The 26,711-nt window shown below is 40.6% G+C and overlaps 1 protein-coding gene across 6 annotated transcripts in view; it reads left to right on the forward strand.

Moving 5' to 3' along the window:
- The first annotated feature begins 508 nt into the window (after positions 1–508).
- LOC117508221 (MAP7 domain-containing protein 2-like) overlaps positions 509–26,711 on the forward strand; it is an 83,537-nt gene continuing 57,334 nt past the window's right edge. For 3 of the 6 annotated variants that reach the window (XM_034167889.1, XM_034167904.1, XM_034167926.1), the window contains exons 1-5: positions 512–680; positions 2,011–2,094; positions 10,505–10,665; positions 21,527–21,677; positions 26,228–26,317. In XM_034167889.1, coding sequence (XP_034023780.1) covers positions 644–680; positions 2,011–2,094; positions 10,505–10,665; positions 21,527–21,677; positions 26,228–26,317 — 523 coding nt within the window. In that variant the 5' untranslated portion in view covers positions 512–643. Of the gene's footprint in view, positions 681–2,010; positions 2,095–10,504; positions 10,666–21,526; positions 21,678–26,227; positions 26,318–26,711 lie in introns of all 6 variants that reach the window. The other 3 variants (XM_034167913.1, XM_034167920.1, XM_034167897.1) reach the window with 2 other exon arrangements.

A 26,711-nucleotide genomic window follows, 5' to 3' on the forward strand; every position in this document is an offset into this window, starting at 1 on the left:
CTGGCTTCCTGTGAGTGGCACGTGCGGTCAGACACGAGCGACACCAAATGTAGCAGTGCGGCACGTGAGACAGAGAGAGGTGAGACACTTTTCTGTTCGGTACTGAAGGAATTCCTTCACCTCAAATGTAGTTTTAGCTGTCACTAATCAAGTATCCCTTTACCATCCTTTTTCAGTTGCGCTACATAGTTCTGGGGCCGTGGCACACCACCTGGTTGCTAAGCGACGCACACGTAGCGGCGCATTAATATGTAAATTAGCCGACTATAGTGAGTGACGCTGCGCTACGGCTACAGCTGTACGTAAATAAGCGGTTACTCTTAAGAAAGAAATCATTTTTATTTAGAAAACGGGCACACTTACAGTCACAGAGATGCGTCATTAATCATGTCTGTATTGTGATGTTTTTATGAAGTGGTGCGGTGGTTGAAAGAATCTAGCTTTTTTTAAAGCTTCATCACTGAACAACACAGCAAACCAAACTAACATGACTCACTCTCATCCTCCTCTCTCTCTCTTTTCTCCTCCTCCCTCTCTGACTTATCTGCTTTCAGCATCATATTTTTCTTCCTTCTTGAGTCAGTGAGCTGTCGGTCTCTTATGGTTTTCAGTTTAGTCATTTTAATATTCCACAACCTTTAAGATGACCAAAGTGGCTCCGAACCATCCTGATGTCACAGGTGAGAATTAAACTCTCATTTCTACATTTGTGACAAAACAAATGAAAATTGGTGATTATTATAAACACTTTTATGCATAACATAAAAACAAATTATTATATATTAAACATGTAATATGCGCTATAAAAAAGTGTGTCATTGTGGAATTCTGGAAAAATGCAGTACAAACTTTGCATAGGAATTTTTTTGTATGGTCTCATTTTACAAAGCCTGCGATCTAGATGCACATGTAGCAATCATTCATTTAGATTGATCTGTCTCATATTTCTGCGCAGCTGTGTAACATAATCATTTTGTTCAGAGGATCAATAAATGTTATTTTCCAATTATTCAGAAAGAGTTATTCTTCATCCAGAATAATATTGATTTGTTTTTGAGAACCCTGCACAGGCTCTAATATACACCAGAGTTTCTGACCTTTTACTGTCACATAAAATAAATGGTTAATACAGGTTCTTTTTTCCTTGTTTGTGGATATGTAGCCTTCCCGGTTATGTTATAGTTAATGCCTATCAATCCCTATTTCCACAATGTTTTCTTTGTTTTACATTTAATGCCAGTATCGAGAGAAAACACTCAGGTGGAATATCTGTTACAGCTGTACAATACATCCATATGATGTCTTTCAGAATATAGCAATTACTGCTGAGTTTCATGTTCTGTATTTGTAAGAGAAATAATTGATGTAAAATTGTGTGATAATATATGCTTCAGGATTACTCACAGTGATATATTAGAATACACCGCAAAACATAAACTCATTGCTTTCATGTTCTTTTGAATATAGTACATTATGTTTTCCTGTGTGGCTATGACAGTGCGAAACGTGTGTTTCCAAAATTAGTCTTCATTAATTTAGCAGCTTATCAGATTTGTGCTCCCATGTCACGTGGCTCAGTTGAAAGATGCTATTTTTGCTTTAAAAAAATGATTTGGCTAATTTAGAAAGTGACGCAACCTTGAAAGGATGAAGCAAAACACAAGAAATACAGTGATGGTGCGCGTGAGCATTTAGATAATATGTGTCTGTTGTCTTCTGGTGGTTGTCATGTCAGTTGGATGGATTGTGAAGTAAAAATCCATCTATAAGATGCCTGAGGGTTACACTCAGGAGTTAGCTCTGATAGCTTATAGTGACACTTGACCCCAAAGCCAATATGGTGACTGACAGCAGATTTATAGTATTTTTATGCCATAAATTGGTTTGCAAATCCCTTCCATTTGACAAATGCAAGAGTCACGCTTCCCACTGCAGCGTTATATTTATAGCTGCGTTTGCCTCTTGGCCTGTGTGGTGTGATTCATATCTGGCTTTTTCTCCAAAACACAGCCCTGGCCGCTCCCCCTTCACCATTATTCACCAGCGGGCATGTATCTCCTTCTCAAGCATCATTCGGTCACAACGGTCGACCAGGTAAACCTATAATTATGTTGTACTGTTGCTTTCTGTATGTTCGGGGGGGGGGCTGAAAATATTGCGACTGCTAATACTTGCAAAATCAATTCTAGACCATGCCAGTAACCATTGTGATTATACAACCCCTGGCAAAAATTATGGAATCACCGGCCTCGGAGGATGTTCATTCAGTTGTTTAATTTTGTAGAAAAAAAGCAGATCACAGACATGACACAAAACTAAAGTCATTTCAAATGGCAACTTTCTGGCTTTAAGAAACACTATAAGAAATCAGGAAAAATAATTGTGGCAGTCAGTAACGGTTACTTTTTTAGACCAAGCAGAGGGAAAAAATATGGACTCACTCAATTCTGAGGAATAAATTATGGAATCACCCTGTAAATTTTCATCCCCAAAACTAACACCTGGATCAAATCAAATCTGCTCGTTAGTCTGCATCTTAAAAGGAGTGATCAACCTTGGAGAGCTGTTGCACCAAGTGGACTGACATGAATCATGGCTCCAACACGAGAGATGTCAATTGAAACAAAGGAGAGGATTATCAAACTCTTAAAAGAGGGTAAATCGTCACGCAATGTTGTGAAGTTGGTTGTTCACAGTCAGCTGTGTCTAAACTCTGGACCAAATACAAACAACATGGGAAGGTTGTTAAAGGCAAACATACTGGTAGACCAAGAAAGACATCAAAGCATCAAGACAGAAAACTTAAAGCAATATGTCTCAAAAATCAAAAATGCACAACAAACTGGAGTCAACGTCTGTGACCGAACTGTAAGAAACCGCCTAAAGGAAATGGGATTTACATACAGAAAAGCTAAACGAACGCCATCATTAACACCTAAACAGAAAAAAACAAGGTTACAATGGGCTACGGAAAAGCAATCGTGGACTGTGGATGACTGGATGAAAGTCATAGTCAGTGATGAATCTCGAATCTGCATTGGGCAAGGTGATGATGCTGGAACTTTTGTTTGGTGCCGTTCCATTAAGATTTATAAAGATGACTGCCTGAAGAGAACATGTAAATTTCCACAGTCATTGATGATATGGGGCTGCATGTCAGGTAAAGGCACTGGGGAGATGGCTGTCATTACATCATCAATAAATGCACAAGTTTACGTTGATATTTTGGACACTTTTCTTATCCCATCAATTGAAAGGATGTTTGGGGATGATGAAATCATTTTTCAAGATGATAATGCATCTTGCCATAGAGCAAAAACTGTGAAAACATTCCTTGCAAAAAGACACATAGGGTCAATGTCATGGTCTGCAAATAGTCCGGATCTTAATCCAATTGAAAATCTTTGGTGGAAGTTGAAGAAAATGGTCCATGACAAGGCTCCAACCTGCAAAGCTGATCTGGCAACAGCAATCAGAGAAAGTTGGAGCCAGATTGATGAAGAGTACCGTTTGTCACTCATTAAGTCCATGCCTCAGAGACTGCAAGCTGTTATAAAAGCCAGAGGTGGTGCAACAAAATACGAGTGATGTGTTGGAGCATTCTTTTGTTTTTCATGATTCCATAATTTTTTCCTTAGAATTGAGTGATTCCATATTTTTTTCCCTGTGCTTGGTCTGAAAAAGTAACTGTTACTGACTGCCACAATTAGTTTTCCTGATTTCTTATAGTGTTTCTTAAAGCCAGAAAGTTGCCATTTGAAATGACTTTAGTTTTGTGTCATGTCTGTGATCTGCTTTTTTTCTACAAAATTAAACAACTGAATGAACATCCTCCGAGGCTGGTGATTCCATAATTTTTGCCAGGGGTTGTATTTAATATTTTTTAAAAAGCTGCTTTTAGGCAGCTTTGTTGTGATTTGATGCTATATAAATAAAAATTAAATGAAAAAATGAAATACAGTAAACTAAAGGAATGATGAAAAACGCATGCAGTTAATTATAATTTTGAATCTAAAGTCTATCTGCATCAGACACTTGTGTTGTTATTTGTTTAGTCAGCCCAATCAAGCATAAATTTTCTCCTTTTACACGCATGCAGTTAATTATAACTTTGAATCTAAAGTCTATCTGCATCAGATACTTGTGTTGTTATTTGTTTAGTCAGCCCAATCAAGCATAAATTTTCTCCTTTTACCTAATGGACTATCTGGAGAGACAGAAATACACAGTTGTGCACCATTTGCATAACTGATTATTGATTTCCACAGTGCCTAATTTTTTTTCCTAAAGAAGCACACTTTTGAACAAAGTAATAGGTCCTAGAATTCTGCCTTGGAGAATGCCACAATTGATTTCATGTGTCTGAGAAACAGAATCACCACAACACACAAAAGCTTCACCAGCTCAATAATAAAATCTATAAATTTACATCACTGAACAATTTGTGGATTTCAGAGATATTGCAGTCCATCTGCATCAAATGGTGACCAGCAGGTGCTGTGTAGTGAGTCAGCTTCACTCTCAACACTAAAAAAGATGTTTGAGAAACAGCTGATAGAGGCCTTGTATTTTTGACTCCTTGTTAGAGCATCCTCCCATATCCAAGGTTGTAACTTTGAGTCCAATGTTGGACAAACACAACATAGGTTACACTGGTGCTATTACCTGGATGGGAGTGACATTTAGGAGATAAGGTGAACTTATTTTTCTGTTTTATGTTTGACACCTGCACAGATGTCTTTATGAAATGTGTAGAGCAGCTACTTTATCCTAAAATACCAAATAAGATGGCCAAACAGTCATTTTACAACTTATACAAGGCACCTGCGATTCTGTAAAGGAACCAAATGTTCAGGAAATATTAAATTTAAAGGTTAACATTTCCACTCTGTCACACTGAAATCCAGGGTATGAATTATGCAAATAGAATTTTCTTTATTGACAAAGTCCAGTAGCTGACATTAAGACAAACTGATGGCTTCATTTTTCCTTTAAATGCGTTGTAGGTTCCCTGCAGTTGAATAGGATACATTCATCTAAAGAGCGACACGGCAACAGAGTGAAGAGACAAGGTATGAGTAAAGACTTCTGCTGGTGGAACTGCACATAGTCTGTCTTGTTCTTGTGTCACTGAAACACACACAGTGAGTGGAAGTAGTGGAAGTGGTACAGCTAGTTCTCAGACCCCGTGATCTCGGTTTGAAAAGAGTTCTCTGGATCTTCTGTTTTTACACCTTGGGCTGGTCTATTTTATTTTTTTCTGATATGAGTGTCAAAGCATAAAGCGTGTCCTGTGCATTACACACTCTAAATTCCACAGGGCCCCAGTTTAAGGGTAAAGTTGTTGCAGTGATTTGCAGTCTTGCCTGCTTAATTCCACCAGTCTTGGGCTTAATTCCACCAATGCACAGTTTCCTTCTATATGGAGTTTGTATGGTCTCTCTGTCTGTATTTAACTCCCACTGTAAAAACTGAAACCTCTTAAATGGTTGCGTTCTAGAAGTACCAATAACATAATGGAAAAACTCTTAAAATTTCAGTGCATTATAACCCTTGCACTCAGATATTTGCTAAAGGGGAGCTGCTGTTGTTGACAAGTAAACATGTTCAGTTATCTAAAATTAAAGTTCTCAATGTGAAGATAAACAGTTGGAAAAAAGGGGGTGCAAAAAATGTTAAACAAACCCTGCAATATTTTATATGTATCAAATTGTGGGTTGTGTACTATTAAAAATCCATCACATTTCTGGTTGTGGAATCTTCATTAATGAGATAACATTAGTGAAGTATATTTCAGATCTCAACAACCCCAGGATACCTAGCAACTATATAACTTGGGATTGTACAATTGGTAAATTATATGATTTCATCCTGCATTTATTCATTCATTTTCTGCCGTTTATCCGGGCCCGGGTTGCAGCAGCAGTAAATTAACCAGCTAACCCCCCACTTCCCTATCCTTATATACTCATCACTCATCTTCAACCACTTATCCGAGATCAGATCGCGGGGGCAACAGCTCCACTTCCCAGGCCAGTGTGGAGATATAATCTCTCCACCTAGTCCCAAATCTTGCCCGAGGTCTCCTCCAAACTGGATGTGCCTGGAACACCTTCCTAGGGAGGCACCCAGGAGGCATCCTTACCAGATGCCTGAACCACCTCAGTTGGCTCCACCCAACATGAAGGAGCAGTGGCTGTACGTGGAGCTCCTCACGAATGACTGAGCTTTTCACCCTAGGGAGACCCCAGCCACCCTCCTGAGCAAATCCATTTTGGCCACTTGTACCCGCAAGCTAGTTCTTTCGTCATGATCCAACTCTCATGACTATAGGTGACACTGGAACAAAGATTGACCAGTAGATAGAGCTTCACCTTTCGACTCAACTCTGTTTTCATCACACCAGCCAAGGAAGGCAAGGAAGCCCATTTCGGCCGCTTGTACCCAAAATCTAGCTCTGTCGGTCATGATCCAACCCTCATGACCATAGGCGAGAGTAGGAATGAAGATTGACCAGTTGATCAAGAGCTTCGCGTTTTGGCTCAGCTCACTTTTCATCACAACAGCACGGCAGAGTGAATGCAACACTGCCCCTGCTGCACCGATTCTCCGGCCAGTCTCACGCCCCATTGTTCCTCACTCGTGAACAAGACTCCGAGGTGCTTAAACTCCTTCACTTGGGACAAGACCTCATTGCCTACCCAGAATTGGCAATCCATCGGTTTCCTGCTGAGCACCATGAGCTCAGATTTAGAGGTGCTGATCTTCATCCCAGCTGCTCTACACTTGGAACGTGAAATGACCCAGTCAGTGCCGAAGGTCACAGGCCGTTGATGCTAACAGGACCACATCATCTGCAAAAAGCAGTGATGAGGTCCTCAGTTGACCAAAAGAAGATCCCCCTCCCCGACTGTGCCTCAATATCCTGTCCATGAATATCACAAACAGGGTTGTTGACAAGGCGCAGCCACCATCTAAAATGAAGCATTGAAATCGTTAAGTGATTTGCCCAGTAAAAGACAAACCTTCAGTTCAAGCTTTTTGACAGCTAGGAAACAGTTCTTTACTTGACAGCTTGACAACATTCAAGTCTTTGTTGTGGTTGACCCAGGAACTGACAGATAGGGCCCAGAATGCAGACACAACCTGAAGACAGAGAACGGGTTTCTGCAGTTTATTACAGTGAGATGTAGGCAGGCTTGGCTGGAATGGTCCGACAGGGGAGGACAGGAACAGCTGGGCAGGGCAAGCAGAGTCGAAAATGAGTGAATCAGCAGGCGGCCATAGACTAATGCAAGGCTGATGGCAACAACTGATGGATCTAAGAAACAGAGAAAACAGGTAAACCGATGTCTGGGAAAATAACACCAAAAATACAAACCATGAAAAATCTTCTAAGAGATAAGGCCAATATGTCTGTACCACAATGGAGACTGTTAGATCTGGCAGCATCTGGCTGTCTGAGCTGTGGTTAAATACTGTAGTGGCTTGATTATAGCAGCTAACCAAAACGTTAGCTTCGATAACTGCTAATCTGCTAACTGAAAAGTTAACTTTTATAACACTAAACCGAAAAACCGAAAAGTGGAAGCTACAGCTAACCGCTAACTTTTAGTGTTTACTCCGGTACACTGTCAGCTACTGACAAGCCAGTTTTGAGTTTAAGCATCGCCAGTGATTCTGAGTACGCTCAAAGGCAATCACAACCCCAAAACAAACAAGTCAACACGTCTGTCTTTGTGCACCCTGCCCACTGCTGTAAGGAAGAGTCATTTACATTCAACATACTGTGCCCCAGACATGTGGCAGAAGGCATCAATACAAAGCAGTTTTGACTTATGGTTTGATTTAAAAACCCAACTAATTCCAGACAGTTTATTGATATTAATGTCAACTCTGTCATTTTTACAAAGTGAAAATATCACACATATCTTTTAGTTATAAATAGGGCTGGGCAACGTTAACGCGCTAACGTTACGTTAATTATTGAGGTCATTATCGCCGACAATTTTGTTCCTCCCCTAAATGCTGCAGGTTTTTTTTTTTTTTTTTAGCCGTTTATGACTGTTGTTTGTTGCCTTTTATTTTGAAAGCGTTAGTCGGGAGCGAGCTTATGTTGCTGCTTCCTGCTGATAGCTGAGTTCATACAGAAAACGACACAAGGATCGAGAAAAGTACATGCCATGCAATGCACAACAAAACAAAATGCAGAAAGACACCGATCTTTTGAATGGACATTTTCGGTACAGAGTTCTACAGGATCAGGCCCGGATCCAGACTGGTTAAATTTTTTTTACGCATCGTTCGTCATCGGTAAAAAAAATCTTGAATAATCCCGAATCCCGAATAGTGCCAAACGTGTCCCCGCAGTGAACACAGCTTTTCGGTGGTTTTCATGTCAACCTATAGTCCGTAAATTATACGGATTTTTCAGAGTTTCAGAGTCATACGACGTACAAATAAAGTCGGATATTCAGGGTTTGGTCTATAATCAACCGTTTCTGCAGCGCGGCTCCACTTTGAAACCATGAACCATTGAAGCAATGCTTCGATCCAGTAGCTCGTTGGTTCTTTGATTCACTGCTCTTCAGAAACGGCAAGTCCGCTTCTTAACCCCTCTCAAAGCCATTAAAATATTGTCAGTCACATTTGTGTGGATTAAAGTCACTAACTGGGACTCTTGTCTTGTTGCTGTCAAGAAACGAGAATCGTCCTCTGTTCCGTTCACACAGCTCGAAACGCTGCGTGGCCGAGACAGAGTCCGGTTGAAATTAATAATTTCAAAATGAATCGCCGCTTTAAATAAAATGACACCTCTTTCCAAACGTTGTAATACAGACAAGAAACTACAATCGACTAAAACGTTTTTTTCCTCACAAAATGAAACGCGCTGTATTTTCTTTTCAAATTACATTCTGAAGTGAGGCACAGCAGCTGTAAGAGCTCAGCTCAGATGTATGGAAACACATTCATGCCAATAATGCCTGAAAGGAAATGCTTTTGACAAAAACTACAGATTTTGTTTATTCCTATTTATGTCCAGAGATCAAGGATTCACCATGTAGAGTTTATTATATCCAAAGTTTAAGGATCCAGTGACCAATTTCATATTTATTTACTTTAAGACTCAATAAAATGTTCAATTTCAATTCAATTTAATCTGCTTATAAAGTGCCAAATCACAACAAAATCTAAATATACTTAAAAAAAAATACATCACAATTGTACACATATCACAGTTGTGGTATGTGTACAATTGTGACATATTTGTTTTAGTATATTTATTCATGGACATGAATATTGTTACCTGCTGGACTGTTTGTAATTTTGATTGGTATCAATGGAAAATGTCTTCTGTGAACTGTCTGTATCTCAATATATTATTAAGAATATATGCAGTCAAATTTTTATTGTTGAGTTTTCCCACCCCTAGTTTTAAAGTAATGCGCTAATTCTGAAGGTTTGAGCATTAACACTCACATATGCCCAAAGGCATTATGGAAAAATGAGCCTCCTTATCACTGGTTGGTTGGTTTATTTATTTGTAAAAAAAAACAACACACAAGTTACTGTAACGTGTGTGTTGGTTTTTACAAATAAATTTGTAGTTGTAAATATGTCATTTTTTTCATTTGTAAGAAAAAAGGCATTTAAAAAACTGAAAATTCTGTTTAAGTGTGGGTCAGAATCCATAGAACACTACCATCTACTGGATGGGAGTGTGAATAACCTCCAACTATGTAGTTACACCTATCCATCACAACTATAGAACCTCCTGTGTCTTCTGGCTTGACAGTAATATCTTTGTCTATTTTTTTAGTTCAAGTGAAGCCTTCCTTTGATGTAATGGCAAATTGTTATGAACTTTATATTCACGTTTTGTTGTAGAGATCTTTTTGAACATCTCATTCTACTAGACAACAGTAAGTGTCTGGTGATGCATTTCTATTCTTAGGAGGAACAAAAGTACATTTCCCCCTGAAAGGTCTTTACACACTTACCAGAAGCTTAGACTACAATTATGGAAAAGGCGACTGCATACAACTACCAACTCAAATTACTGACTTTGTATTAGGCCCATTAAAAGAAACAAAATTTAACACAGGCATTGAAATCATGACAAAATCTTTCGATGAAGATCTGTGCGATCAAAACGTTGTAAGTAAAGGTTTAGTGTGCAGATTCTTTTTGTGATTAATTCTTCACTGTTCATTAATCAGTCATACTTGGCATCAGCCGAGGGGTTGTAAGTGCTAATGCATATTATGTTTTTTTTTTTTTAACCTTCTTGTGTTCTCTTTGAGTGTCTGCATCCTGTCTAATCGACACTTTTGTTTGTGTGTCTGCCTTATACATCACAACAACATAAAAGGAAAACGAACAAACAACACATTGTCATGCAAATATCCTGCTTCACTTGGAATTCATCACGTCTTGAATGTTAAAACATTTCTGAAACTGTGTGTGTGTGTGTGTGTGTGTGTGTGTGTGTGTGTGTGTGTAGAGCTGTCAGAGCTGCTGCAGGATAAGGAACGTCGTGTGCAGCAGCACCTGGTGCGCTGCGCAGAGGAGAGAGGAAGAAAGATGGAGGAGCAGAGGAAGAAGGAGCAGCAGCGCAGAGCTGCTGTTGAGGAGAAAAGACAGCGGCAACAAGAGGCAGAGAAGGTCAGAGGTCACAGCACACTAATACTGCTTTCACATCTAGTGAGGGTACCGGAGGATGTATTCTTTGTGAAGATTTTGTCATCTACCAATGTCATACAAATAATGAATGTTTATGAGTTCAGTGTTACGAAAATTTCATGAGGTGAAAGCTGGAACATACCATTCAACTCGGCTTTGCCTCGTTGAATGGAAGGTTCCCATGTAATGTGGAGTTGCATCAGGAAGGGCAGCCGGCATAAAACTTGTGCCAATTCAACATGCAGATCTGCCTTGGATTTGCTGTGGCGACCCGGAGTGCAAAACAAGGGAGCAGCCAAAGGGACTTACTTACTTATTTGTTTTATATAACGGCTAAAATAGATCCTTGTCATTTCATATGATGATGATTTGATTTTATTAAACCCTCCAAACCGTGACTACCCAGGGTTGGGACCAGGAAGCAGAGTTGTAGTCTTACACACCTCTCTGCAGCTTCTCTCCCCCTGCCATCCCCCCAATACCCCATCCCCGTAGAGACGGTGCCTGCTCCTAGACCACCAACAACCAGTAAAAATCTATTTAAGCATAAAAATTCAAAAAGAAAAAATAATATAGCACCTTCAACTGCACCACAGACTAAAACAGTTAAATGTGGTTTATTAAACATTAGGTCTCTCTCTTCTAAGTCCCTGTTAGTAAATGATATAATAATTGATCAACATATTGATTTATTCTGCCTTACAGAAACCTGGTTACAGCAGGATGATTATGTTAGTTTAAATGAGTCAACACCCCCAAGTCACACTAACTGTCAGAATGCTCGTAGCACGGGCCGAGGGGGAGGATTAGCAGCAATCTTCCACTCCAGCTTATTAATTAATCAAAAACCCAGACAGAGCTTTAATTCATTTGAAAGCTTGACTCTTAGTCTTGTCCATCCAAATTGGAAGTCCCAAAAACCAGTTTTATTTGTTGTTAGCTATCGTCCACCTGGTCGTTACTGTGAGTTTCTCTGTGAATTTTCAGACCTTTTGTCTGACTTATTGCTTAGCTCAGATAAGATAATTATAGTGGGCGATTTTAACATCCACACAGATGCTGAGAATGACAGCCTCAACACTGCATTTAATCTATTATTAGACTCAATTGGCTTTGCTCAAAATGTAAATGAGCCCACCCACCACTTTAATCATACTTTAGATCTTGTTTTGACTTATGGTATGGAAATTGAAGACTTAACAGTATTCCCTGAAAATCCCCTTCTGTCTGATCATTTCTTAATAACATTTACATTTACTTTAATGGACTACCCAGCAGTGGGGAATAAGTTTCATTACAGTAGAAGTCTTTCTGAAAGCGCTGTAACTAGGTTTAAGGATATGATTCCTTCTTTGTTATGTTCTACAATGCCATATACCAACACAGTGCAGAGTAGCTACCTAAACTCTGTGAGTGAGATAGATTATCTCGTCAATAGTTTTACATCCTCATTGAGCACAACTTTGGATGCTGTAGCTCCTCTGAAAAAGAGAGCCTTAAATCAGAAGTGCCTGACTCCGTGGTATAACTCACAAACTCGCAGCTTAAAGCAGATAACCCATAAGTTGGAGAGGAAATGGTGTCTCAGTAATTTAGATGATCTTCACTTAGCCTGGAAAAAGAGTTTGTTGCTCTATAAAAAAGCCCTCCGTAAAGCTAGGACATCTTACTACTCATCACTAATTGAAGAAAATAAGAACAACCCCAGGTTTCTTTTCAGCACTGTAGCCAGGCTGACAAAGAGTCAGAGCTCTATTGAGCCGAGTATTCCTTTAACTTTAACTAGTAATGACTTCATGACTTTCTTTGCTAATAAAATTTTAACTATTAGAGAAAGAATTACTCATAACCATCGCAAAGACATATCGTTATCTTTGGCTGCTTTCAGTAATGCTGGTATTTGGTTAGACTCTTGGTCTTGGTTAGACTCTTGGTCTCCGATTGTTCTGTCTGAGTTATTTTCATTAGTCACTTCCTCCAAACCATCAACATGTCTATTAGACCCCATTCCTACCAGGCTGCTCAAGGAAGCCCTACCATTAATTAATGCTTCAATCTTAAATATGATCAATCTATCTTTATTATTTGGCTATGTACCACAGGCTTTTAAGGTGGCAGTAATTAAACCATTACTTAAAAAGCCATCACTTGACCCAGCTATCTTAGCTAATTATAGGCCAATCTCCAACCTTCCTTTTCTCTCAAAAATTCTTGAAAGGGTAGTTGTAAAACGGCTAACTGATCATCTGCAGAGGAATGGTCTATTTGAAGAGTTTCAGTCAGGTTTCAGAATTCATCATAGTACAGAAACAGCATTAGTGAAGGTTACAAATGATCTTCTTATGGCCTCAGACAGTGGACTCATCTCTGTGCTTGTCCTGTTAGACCTCAGTGCTGCTTTTGATACTGTTGACCATAAAATTTTATTACAGAGATTAGCGCATGCCATAGGTATTAAAGGCACTGCGCTGCGGTGGTTTGAATCATATTTATCTAATAGATTACAATTTGTTCATGTAAATGGGGAGTCTTCTTCACAGACTAAGGTTAATTATGGAGTTCCACAAGGTTCTGTGCTAGGACCAATTTTATTCACTTTATACATGCTTCCCTTAGGCAGTATTATTAGAAAGCATTGCTTACATTTTCATTGTTACGCAGATGATACCCAGCTTTATCTATCCATGAAGCCAGAGGACACACACCAATTAGTTAAACTGCAGGAATGTCTTACAGACATAAAGACATGGGTGACCTCTAATTTCCTACTTTTAAATTCAGATAAAACTGAAGTTATTGTACTTGGCCCCACAAATCTTAGAAACATGGTGTCTAACCAGATCCTTACTCTGGATGGCATTACCCTGACCTCTAGTAATACTGTGAGAAATCTCGGAGTCATTTTTGATCAGGATATGTCCTTCAGTGCGCATATTAAGCAAATATGTAGGACTGCTTTTTTACATTTGCGCAATATCTCTAAAATTAGAAAGGTCTTGTCTCAGAGTGATGCTGAAAAACTAATTCATGCATTTATTTCTTCTAGGCTGGACTATTGTAATTCATTATTATCAGGTTGTCCTAAAAGTTCCCTGAAAAGCCTTCAGTTAATTCAAAGTGCTGCAGCTAGAGTACTGACTGGGACTAGAAGGAGAGAGCATATTTCACCCATACTGGCCTCTCTTCATTGGCTTCCTGTTAATTCTATTTCTTCTTCTTACTTATAGTATAAGGTTTTGAATAATCAGGTCCCATCTTATCTTAGGGACCTCTTAGTACCATATCACCCCAATAGAGCACTTTGCTCTCAGACTGCAGGCTTACTTGTAGTTCCTAGGGTTTTTAAGAGTAGAATGGGAGGCAGAGCCTTCAGCTTTCAGGCTCCTCTCCTGTGGAACCAGCTCCCAATTCGGATCATGGAGACAGACACCCTCTCTACTTTTAAGATTAGGCTTAAAACTTTCCTTTTTGCTAAAGCTTATAGTTAGGGCTGGATCAGGTGACCCTGAACCATCCCTTAGTTATGCTGCTATAGACTTAGACTGCTGGGGGGTTCCCATGATGCACTTTGATTTGATTTGATTTGATATTATATTAATTTCTAAACAATAGAAAAGGGACTTCCATTTTGGTGTGTCACTGCACTGACTTTGTGTACTTTGAAAAAAAGAAAAAGAAAAAGAGTTTGTGAACTTCCTCACTCCAGCGAAAAATCACATCAGAAATTTGTCTAGCTTTGGTGCATCACTGCTGCTCTGACATCAGCAGTCCAACATGAACTTTAAATAGGAGTCCACAAATAATTCTCACAATGTCATCCGCGATGCCGTGCACCAATTTCATGTACTTCCATAAAAAAAAAAAAAGATTGTGTATTTCCTCAGTGCAGTGAAAAAAAATCAGAGATTAGTTTTTCATTTTAACTTCCTCCTAACAGCTCTTCATGCATCCAGATGGCTTCCAGAGCTGTGGATTTGTTTTGTGTGTGTGTGTGCGTGCGTGCACGTGTGTGCGGAGAATTACCACCATCAATAAGCAAAGTGCAACAACGCATCTGCGCATGCGTGGGTCAAACGGGGTCAAAAATTCCAGCTACCAAACACATACTACTACGTACAATTGAATTTCATTTGTGGTAGTGTTAGCGGACTGTGAAAGTTATGGCTTACAGGGATTGTCTCAAAGGCTTTAAACCTTAACCGACGGATACAATAATGTCAGGTGCGCATTGTGCTGTTTTCAAATGCTCGAACGGAATTTATAGGCTCGAAAGTTGGCTGAAAACACACGATTGCAAGGCTCTGCCGAGTCCACCCAAAGATGGAAAAAAGAAGAAATATGGTTGTAAACCTCCATTCATTCTACACAATTTCGCCACAGAAAAGAAATATCCAGACGGACGTAAAAGATGGACTAAAATTGTAAGTTTCTTGCACACATTTATTACCTCCGCCAAGGAGGTTATGTTTTCGGTCGCATCCATTTGTTTGTTGGTTGGTTGGTTGGTTTGTTAGCAGGATTTCTCAAAAAATCCTCAACAGATTTCAATGAAATTTTTACCAGGGGTGTATCTTGGCCTAACTTAGAAGTCATTAAATTTTAGTAATGATCTGGAATACGATCCAGAGCCAGTAATTTTTTAAGGATTCTTTATCATTGCAGGATAGGGCCAATTTCAACATTTTTGCATCTAACTTCATGAAGACAGATCACAAAGGCTGAACAAAAATTAAGTTACAACACAACAATAATTTAGCATTTGTTTCTCCTCATTGAATAAACTTATTAGAAAATAAAACAAACTTGTGTCGTTCATGCAGTTTCTCTTTATAAATACATTTGCTGAAGAACTAAGAGTTTGACCACTGAATCTGAAAGATGATGGTAGATGCGTGAAACGATGTGGAATAAGTCTCTTTGCGAAAGGGTATTCCATGTGACGTCAGTGACCTTATGGCCTTGGCGGAGGTTTGCGCTCTCCAAGTGCTTCTAGTTTTGTCAATATCCTGAAACCTTGCCGAATTATAATGTGGTTGATGGCGCCTTTTTTGTGCATTGGCTTATGACTGTAATGTCGCGCCATGAATGACATGGCGCGTAATATTGTAATATTGACATGTTCTATACAAACTGCATGTATACACATCATTGTATGTCTGTCAACTTATCAAAACAAACGTGACACCAAAGAGGAAATATGTGAGACCCACCTTCCTTGTAGTCATTACGAAGTCGGTGCAGTAGCAATTTCTCATCCCTGCTTAGCAAATATTCTGCAATATCCACAGTTTCAGACCCTGGACTTGGTCTAACCATCCGTCAGTTGCCTTCAAGCGGTCAGAAATTTGTTCGTCTCCAACTATCAACAAGCACTAGTAGTCATTTTCAACAGCAGCTCTCTCTTCCTCCTTTGTCAGCACCAACAGTAGTTTCTGTACCGATGCAGCACACGCAAGGGCAGCCTTGCGAAAGGGTATTCCATGTGACGTCAGTGACCTTATGGCCTTGGCGGAGGTTTGCGCTCTCCAAGTGCTTCTAGTTTTGTCAATATCCTGAAACCTTGCCGAATTATAATGTGGTTGATGGCGCCTTTTTTGTGCATTGGCTTATGACTGTAATGTCGCGCCATGAATGACATGGCGCGTAATATTGTAATATTGACATGTTCTATACAAACTGCATGTATGCACATCATTGTATGTCTGTCAACTTATCAAAACAAACGTGACACCAAAGAGGAAATATGTGAGATCCACCTTCCTTGTAGTCATTACGAAGTCGGTGCAGTAGCAATTTCTCATCCCTGCTTAGCAAATATTCTGCAATATCCACAGTTTCAGACCCTGGACTTGGTCTAACCATCCGTCAGTTGCCTTCAAGCGGTCAGAAATTTGTTCGTCTCCAACTATCAACAAGCACTAGTAGTCATTTTCAACAGCAGCTCTCTCTTCCTCCTTTGTCAGCACCAACAGTAGTTTCTGTACCGATGCAGCACACGCAAGGGCAGCCAGCTCTTCTTTCCGTTTCTCTCTACTGCCGTACGCAGTCCTGGTTGTAAAAGGCAATCCACGGAGCTTACAAAAATGCTGTAAATTGTCAACTTTCCAGCAGTTGAAATGGTCCAAATCATAGCACTCCTCGCTGCTTTCTGTCGTCTTTGAATGTGGATTGGTAGCCGAAAAAATTTAGTGTACCCATAATGCACCGCGTGGCCCAAGATGTGCACTTCGCTTATTAGCTCCTCAAAATCGTCGTCAGTCGGCAAAACAAACTCCGCATGTTTAGCTAAATGCTGCCCACACTAGTGGGTGGGGTTTGCAGAGTGCAGTGGTACCAAATGTGTGGAACCAAATTTGCACACTAAATGGAACCAAATTGCACTCTAAATGCAACGCAACACAAATGGGATGAATTATCCATGTCATGTGACATACAAAGCACCAATCAAATGACAAGGATCTACTCAGCCATTATATAAAAACAGTTAGCATGATAGTTTAAAATACACAAAATTAACTGACTATAGGAAACATTATAGTCCTTAATTTTATTTACCTGCTTACTCCAATTAATGGTCAAGGGGGTCCTGGGCCCTATCCTAGCAGTCAGAGGGCAAGAGCCACCAACCTATCACAGGGCCACATACCAAGACAAACTTATTCACACACACCTAACCTGCATGTCTTTGAAATTTGGAGGAGCAGCCAGAGGAAACCCACGTGAACACAGGAAGAGCATGTAAACTCCACACAAAGGACCAGGTGGGTACCAATCCCAGGACCTTCTGGCTGTGAGGCAACAGTGCAAACCACGAAGCCACCATGCCATCAGGACAAATATATAATTTAGTAAATGAATTGATATATCAAATAATAAAATAAATTCAGCTAATTTGTATACTTTTTGCAATTATTTAGAAGGTTTCCATTGTTTTTCTTTCTTCCTCTCTCGGCTGCCCGCGTTAGGGGTCAACACAGTGGATCAGTTATTTCCATCTCACCCTGTCCTCTGTATCTTCCTCTAACACACCACCAACCAACTGCATGTCCTCCCTCAGCACATCCATAAACCTCTTTGGCCTCCGTCTTCTCCTCCTGCCTGGTGGCGTACAGTCATGGTCAAAATTATTGGCACCTTACATTATTCTGAATATTTTCAGCAAGAAATACAAACAAACCAATTTTGTATAATGAAACAAAGGAATTTTTACATGAGAAAATTCATCAGATCTCAACTTCAGTGTCCCATGTGCCTTCTAACAAAATGTAGTTGAAATTTCATGTTTTTGTTCTTAGAAAGTCTTTCTATTTCCTATTCCACCATGAAGCTGTAATTGGTGGTGCAACAGTCCAAAGTTGCACAATCACTCAGTTTTTGACAACTGTGTACTACAAACAAATTTAAAATACAGTGCCTTACTGGTTGTGTGGTTTAATGATTGATGTAACTGAAGTCCAATACACACAGTGATTTGGAAATGTTCATGTATCCCTGACTTCTGTAAAGGCCGTGTTACACATAACACGAATGAGGCCAAATGGCGCAAGAAGGAGGATTCGAATGGCAATCTTGTTAAAGTTGAGGGTCACATGGATTCCAGTCAGTATCAGCAGATTCTTGAAACCAATGTTCATGAATCAGTGACAAAGTTGAAGTTGCGCCAGGGCTGGATCTTTTAACAAGGCAACGACCCTAAACACTGCTCAAAATCTACTAAGGCATTCATGCAGAGGAACAACTACAGTGTTCTGGAATGGCCATCTCAGTCCCCAGACCTGAATATTACTGAAAATCTGTGGTGTGATTTTAAGCGGGCTGTCCATGCTCAGAAACCAACAAACCTGACTAAACTGCAGATGTTTTGTAAAGAGGAATGGTCCAAAATACCTTCAGCCAAAATCCAGAGTCTCACTGGAAGCTATAGGAAGTGTTTAGAGGCTGTTATTTCTGCAAAAGGAGGAGCTACTAAATATTGATGTATTTTTTCTGTTGTTGTGCCCAAATTTATGCGCCTGCCTAATTTTGTTTAAAGAATTATTGCACACTTTCTGTAAACCCTATAAACTTCATTTCACTTCTCAAATATCACTGTGTTTGTCTGCTATATGATATATTTAACTGAAGTTGCTGATCCAAACAACCAGTGATTTATAAAGGAAACCCATGGAAATCATCAGGGGTGCCCAAACTTTTACATACAACTCTAAAGGGATAGAAGGATGATCATTCTTGCATTGTTTGCTCTTTATAACAAGAGTTAAATATTTAAATAGACAAAACGAAATCCATTTGTTTCCTCAATTCCAACACAGACCGCCAAGTCATCACGCATAAATTAAACATCATTACCAGTAACATGATTGTCTTACATTTAAACAGTACATTCATTGTTCTTATACGTAATGTTCTGTGCTCTCTCATTATTTGGTCCTTACACATTCCTTACACACAGTCCTTATACATCTTTGATTTATGTACATTTGTCCAATATTAAATTGCTTCCACTGTTGTGTGAGCGCTGTGTTGCATCACACCTCTCACGTGGTCACACTGTTTTCATGCGTGTCCCCACGAGCGTACATGAAACCGTCGCTGCTGGATCGTACGGGATTCATACACAGCTGTCTGACCGTCTGTTCCTCCTGACAGCGGCTGGAATTTTTCAGGGTTCGCCAATTTGGCCTGTTTCAGTCTGTTTCAGCTTCATTTGACCAACTTTGTGTTGTGTGAAGGGGCCTTAAAGAAAACCTGGTGTGAAAGTGGTGATTTACTGGAAAATCATCAAAGGGTGTCAATAGTTGTGCACAGCATAAATTTTTTAATGATATTTTTTGTTTCACTTTATAAAAGCATTTTGTTTTCTTATTTCTGTTCAGTAACTGTGGGTTTATTTTTTAAAGTATTTTCATTATACAAAATTGGTTTGTTTGCATGTTTGCACCCATCTTGTGTGTTTTTTAAGAGCTGACGTAACGTGAATTTCTCCTCTGTGAGATCAATAAAGTTTTATCTTATCTTGTGTCATTCTGAATATATTCTGAAATATGTACTTACAAATCAAGGATGCCAATAATATGACCATGACTGTGCAATGTTACCTGTTTTTAATCCTTTTGAGAGAAAAATGCAAATCAAGTACTGTTTGTACAATAACAAAGAAAAATTGAATTGGAATGCAAATCAGTTCCTTTAGAAATGCTCATCAGCACATGGAGGCAGCATACACCGAGTCATCAGGGACTGTCACCTTCTCTATTGATTTAATGGCTTTTGCTTTCATCTCCACATGCTACTGTGCATAACCCGATGATATAATGATTGGTCAGTCATATGGGGCGATGACATCACCACCCGAGTATTATATCCTGTTTACTTGAACAGTCAGTATGTGCAATGCTGTGATAAGCTTCACAGAGAGTATTTGCTTGGCCTTTGAAAAAAAAAAAAGTTGTTCTTCAAACTGTGAAGCAGAAACATATGGGGTCCTGTCTTGACTGCTTAGGGTGCATTGTCTGAAGTACATAGTGCAAATCAGGACATTTCTTCAAATGCATTTGATCTTGAAGTATCACAAATGGAATTTAAATCTAAAGCCAGTGTGTGTCCCAGGCTTCCATGTGCATGCAGAGTACATTCATGAACATCTTTTCTGCTAGACATCTGCCCATCTATTCAATCTCCCCCCTCCCCATCTGTTTTGATGCACCCACACCCCCACCCAATCTGTCATCCCTCTTGCACTTTGTGCGTGACTCTGCCTTCGTACCCACGATCAAGAGATGGAGTATTTCATATCTATTTCCATCCATCCATCCATTTTCTATACCCACTTACTCCAGTTAAGGGTCACAGGAGGGCTGGAGCCCATCTCAGCAGTCATAGGGCGAGAGGCTGGGTACACCCTGGACAAGACACAAGTCTATCACAGGGTCACATATAGACAAACCGACACATTCACACCCACACACACACACCTACAGGCAATTTAAAATTTCCAATTCACCTAACCTGCATGTTTTTGGATGTGGGAGGAAGCCGGAGCACCCAGAAAGAACATGGGGAGAACATGCAGACTCCACACAGAATGGCCCCAGATGGGATGCGATCCCACAAAGTTCTTGCTGTGAGGCAACAGTGCTAATCACTAATTATATCTATTTCATATATTGTGTTGTTTTGTTTACTTTTAATTATTTATTTTGTTAAATACCAGTATCCAGATAATTATACTGCATAAGGACAGATAAAGGTATAAAGTATAAACAAAAGGAGACAGAAAGAAGAAAAAGAAATGGAGAGAAAAACAAATGTGGCCAGGATCAATCACCAGTCCAGTCACTGTGTGTGCCGGCATGGTGGATGTGGGGGTAGAAGAATAGATTGTATTTTGTCCCCTCCCATCTAGTAATTGCTTGATGACATATACCCTGTCATGAGAGAGAGAGAGGGAGGGGGAGAGAGAGAGAGAGAGAGAGAGAGAGGGTGGGGTAAATAAATGTAAGATAGGAGAGAGTGGTAGAAAGGGAATCATTGGTACATTGAGGGAGCAGCAGAGAGCGAGAGAGAGAAGGAAAAGGAGCGAATGAGCAGAAGCAAGGAGAATACGGAGGAAAGAGGAGCGAGCGGTGTTGCTGTGTTTTGCACCACTGAATGACTGATGAGCAAACGAGTACCCTGAGACACAGAGAATAAGTGAGAGGAGGACGAAGGGGTGAGGTTGCTGCGGTTTCATGCAGCAACCATGGCGCAGCTGTCTCCGTGTGCATCACCAGGCGTCCGTCGCCGTAGCGATGGCTCGGTGAGAGAATGTCTGTTCTTCCCTGTTTCCGAACGGAATGAGCAGGAGAGACTGGAGGCCCTGGTTCGCCGGAGAGCCGGTGGTACTGAGAGGAGAGCAAGAGGAGGAGGAGGGGGAGATACATTGGAGGCCCAGGACCACCTGGAGACGAGGCCCAAGCGTTGGACGTGGGGAGGACCTCCAGAAGGTGCAGAAGGTGAGTATGGGTACAAGTAAGTGATACTGGATGGGGTCTTCTGTGTGCAAGGTGGGCTTTGGGTGAACGGAGGATGCTGTTGGAGGCGGGAGGCGGGGACAGGAGCCGAGACATGTTTAGTGGAAGGTCTACAGGTCATGGGGGGGATGGTGACGAATGGATGAAATGCTAGGGAAGAGGGCGGTGGCAAAATGACATGGAAAAATTTGATCAAGAGGATGAAAGGAAAAGGAGATGAAGTGATGGAAAGAGGGGATAAGAGATTGAGACCAAAGAGACGGGGGAAAGAGAGAGAGAGGAAGGGCAGTGGATGGAGAAGGGTGTGGAGGCTGCAATGCAGAAGCTGCACTCAGCTTTTTGTCTGTTACCCTCATGAGGTTATGAGAAGCTCTCTGTGTGTACACCTCACATGTATCGTGTGTAAGTGAGCTGCTTCACTCTGTCAACAGAATGGAGCCTCTGCACAGTCAGTCAGAGATAGAGAAGTGTTAGCTTTTACAACCTGCAAGGCGGATCTGTTCGTCTTTTCTCTGATGTTTCTATCTTTAGACTGTCACGGGTGACAGAAGATCCACTATGTCTCGATGTTCCGTGGTGCATTCATGACACCATCAGTCATGCACAGATGGCCTTTCTAGCGCTGACCTGGGATCAGGGACAGACAGGGAAGCTGCTCTGGGATCTGCTGACAGAAAGCTCACTGCAGCAGAAAGAGCACCATCTCATTTTACAGCTATATTGGATTAAATGAAAAATTATACACCAAATATTCATAGTTTGTGATTATGTAGGTTTTCTTCTTTAGTATAAAAGTATATTGTTTACATAAACAGATTAACTTAGCCGTTGTCGATACTTTGGCTGTTTCTTTCTTGTTCTTTTTCTTTTTTTTTGTTGATTTCTAATCCTAACCATCTGAATATCACAGCAGAAAGTGAGACTCTTCAGACCGGGGAATGTTATTCCAGTCTTTTATTGTCCAGTTTTGTGCTGAACCTGTTTCCTGTTTTAAGCCGACAGGAGTGTGACATCATGTGGGTTTCTGCTGGCTGCTGGAACTTCAAGCTTGCATGTGTTGTGCATTCAGAGATGCTCTTGTGCATATTTTGATTACAATGAGTGGTTATTTGAGTTATTGTTGCCTTTCTGTCACCTTGAACCAGTCTCATCATTCTCCTCTAACTTCTGTCATCAATAAGCTGTTTTGGCCAGAGCAATGCTGCTCACGTGATGTTTGTTCTTTTTTTGCACCATTCCCTGTAGAACCTATAGATGGCTGTGGATAAAATTCCCAGTAGATGAGAAATTTGTGAAATACTCAAACATGCCTGTCTGGCACCAACAATCATGTCAAATTCACTAAAATCATCTTTCTTCTCCATTCCGATGCATCATTTAGACCTGAGCAGATCGACTTGATGATCTCTACATTCCAGATATGTTCACTTTCTGCCATGTGAATGGCTGATTAAATATTTGTTGCCAGTGTAAATGATGAAGTGGCCGATAGCATAGAGTCTTGCTTTGTCTCACTTAATGAATGCTGTAGATTCTCAGATTGTGGCAGAGGCCTCATATCAACAAGGTCTTAATTTAGAGGCAGGCCTTTATTTTAAAAATTTGCTATACATTTTAAGTTACAGTTGCCGGTATGTCCTGCTCACTTCTTCAATGCTTAGAGTTTTTGTTTCTAAAGAAAACTTTTTTCCCCGACTGTATTTTCAGCTGTAGCACTACAGTACAGTTGCCTTCCTGATTTTACTGTAATGTAGATCTTAAGGCTTCCTGCAGAGATATTTCACATTTTAAGCCATTCAACTGCTTCTAGGTTATAATCATCCATCTTTCTAGAATGTAAACCTTCAGTAGTAATAGTCACCTTTCAGTATAGAGTAAGCAGTATTTGTATGGAAATGAGAAACTAAGGGCAGCATAGTGGTGAGTACGATATTCTCAAGGATTCTTTATTTTTGTACCATATATATGCTTCCACATTAGGCATGTGAATCTCATCACTGACAACAATTCGATGCGCATCTCGATACACTACCAGCGATACAAATGGCGATACATGATGATACGATGTGATATGGTTCACCCCTGTTCCCAATTCGATGCGATTTGATATGTATTTGATGCCGATTCAATTCCTCACAATGCGAATATGATGCGATTTGGTGCGATATGATACTATTAAACATGATGCAGCTTGCAGCTGTTCTCATTGTGGTAAAAATGTGCTTTCTGGCTTCCGCCCGTGTTCAAAGCAAAATGCGGAGCGGAAAAAAATCAATGCAAGCACGCAGCGAGCAATGCGTCACGATTTCACCCCTCAGTTGAATCGATGCACACTGAATGAATCGATACACTCGCATTGCGCACGTTTGTATCTGATACCGATTCATATCTCCACGCGCCTATTCCACATGGCATGGTACAAAATTAGGTTTTAAAAAGGTCTCCGGAGTTAAATAAACTAGACTTGGGAATATAAATAAATAAGAGCAAGAATAAAAAGCGCTACAGCTGTAATGAGCAGCATGATGGAATTTTTTGCAAATATACGAGTGTGCAGAAGTCCAGTTATTGTGCAAAATTCAGGTGTGCAAAAGGCCAATGTATCGTGCAACTAATGATGTAATGAAGGAATTAATGTACAGCACATTATGCTGAATTGAATCAAGCCAATACTTAGCAGAGATAATTTTGCCCTTTATTGAAGTATTTATCATATGAACGGTACTTTATATTGGATAATTTATTTAATTGACTTGTTCTAGCATTACCTCTTGGGAATATTGTATTTATACACTCAACAAAAATATAACTGCAACACTTTTGGTTTTGCTCCCATTTTGTATGAGATGAACTCAAAGATCTAAAACTTTTTCCACATACACAATATCACCATTTCCCTCAAATATTGTTCACAAACCAGTCTAAATCTGTGATAGTGAGCACTTCTCCTTTGCTGAGATAATCCATCCCACCTCACAGGTGTGCCATATCAAGATGCTGATTAGACACCATGATTATTGCACAGGTGTGCCTTAGACTGTCCACAATAAAAGGCCACTCTGAAAGGTGCAGTTTTGTTTTATTGGGGGGGATACCAGTCAGTATCTGGTGTGACCACCATTTGCCTCATGCAGTTCAACACATCTCCTTCGCATAGAGTTGATCAGGTTGTCAATTGTGGCCTGTGGAATGTTGGTCCACTCCTCTTCAATGGCTGTGCGAAGTTGCTGGATATTGGCAGGAACTGGTACACGCTGTCGTATACGCCGGTCCAGAGCATCCCAAACATGCTCAATGGGTGACATGTCCAGTGAGTATGCCGTCCATGCAACAACTGGGACATTTTCAGCTTCCAAGAATTGTGTACAGATGCTTGCAACATGGGGCCGTGCATTATCCTGCTGCAACATGAAGTGATGTTCTTGGATGTATGGCACAACAATGGGCCTCAGGATCTCGTCACGGTATCTCTGTGCATTCAAAATGCCATCAATAAAACGCACCTGTGTTCTTCATCCATAACAGACGCCTGCCCATACCATAACCCCACCATCACCATGGGCCACTCGATCCACAACATTGACATCAGAAAACTGCTCACCCACATGACGCCACACATGCTGTCTGCCATCTGCCCTGAACAGTGTGAACCGGGATTCATCCGTGACGAGAACACCTCTCCATTGTGCCAAACGCCAGCGAATGTGAGCATTTGCCCACTCAAGTCGGTTACGACGATGAACTGGAGTCAGGTCGAGACCCCGATGAGGACGACGAGCATGGAGATGAGCTTCCCTGAGACGGTTTCTGACAGTTTGTGCAGAAATTCTTTGGTTATGCAAACCGATTGTTTCACCAGCTGTCCGAGTGGCTGGTCTCAGACGATCTTGGAGGTGAACATGCTGGATGTGGAGGTTCTGGGCTGGTGTGGTTACACGTGGTCTGCGGTTGTGAGGCTGGTTGGATGTACTGCCAAATTCTCTGAAACGCCTTTGGAGACGGCTTATGGTAGAGAAATGAACTTTCAATACACGAGCAACAGCTCTGGCTGACATTCCTGCTGTCAGCATGCCAATTGCACGCTCCCTCAAATCTTGCGACATCTGTGGCATTGTGCTGTGTGATAAAACTGCACCTTTCAGAGTGGCCTTTATTGTGGACCAGTCTAAGGCACACCTGTGCACTAATCATGGTGTCTAATCAGCATCTTGGTATGGCACACCTGTGAGGTGGGATGGATTATCTCAGCAAAGGAGAAGTGCTCACTATCACAGATTTAGACTGGTTTGTGAACAATATTTGAGGGAAATGGTGATATTGTGTATGTGGAAAAAGTTTTAGATCTTTGAGTTCATCTCATACAAAATGGGAGCAAAACCAAAAGTGTTGCGTTTATATTTTTGTTGAGTGTATATCAGTGCGGATGGATGGAGGTTAGTTGTTGTGTGTTGCACTCGTGTTGGTGATGGAACATGAGCGTGTGCGAGTGTGTAATGCTTTGCTTTTTTCGCTGTGCTTCACCGGCTGCCCAGGTAACCCTAAGACCCCACTCTACCATGCCATTGGCTCAGCACAGCCCAATGAGCGTCTTGCTGCTTCCAGTGCCAACCAATCCCGTAACGGTACAAAGCACCTGACTATCTGTGTGCCACGCCCATATTTCCACCTTGCCACGCCATATCACCTGCAGCTGTCCTTCTATCTGCATGTATTGATGTTGTCATGTTGCATTGGCTTTCTTGTCAGCATGGAATGTGCTAATGGCTTGTCTATTCTTGCTGTCATCACTGCTGTCTGTGCAGCGTTGGAGAAATGTGATTTTTTTTTTCACTTCCTTCCATCAAACAAAAAACAAAAAGATGTGTGTAATCTCAGAAGTAATGCCCATACACCAGATCCCTGCCCTTCAAACATGTCATTACAATTACAGTGTTTCAAAGCTAATGTTTCATCAGCTAAATGGTACAAGTAACCAACAAGGAACTTTCACAGATTAGATTTAATTGGTCTGATTCC

Source organism: Thalassophryne amazonica, chromosome 1 (assembly GCF_902500255.1).
Source record: "Thalassophryne amazonica chromosome 1, fThaAma1.1, whole genome shotgun sequence".
Taxonomy (NCBI): domain Eukaryota; kingdom Metazoa; phylum Chordata; class Actinopteri; order Batrachoidiformes; family Batrachoididae; genus Thalassophryne; species Thalassophryne amazonica.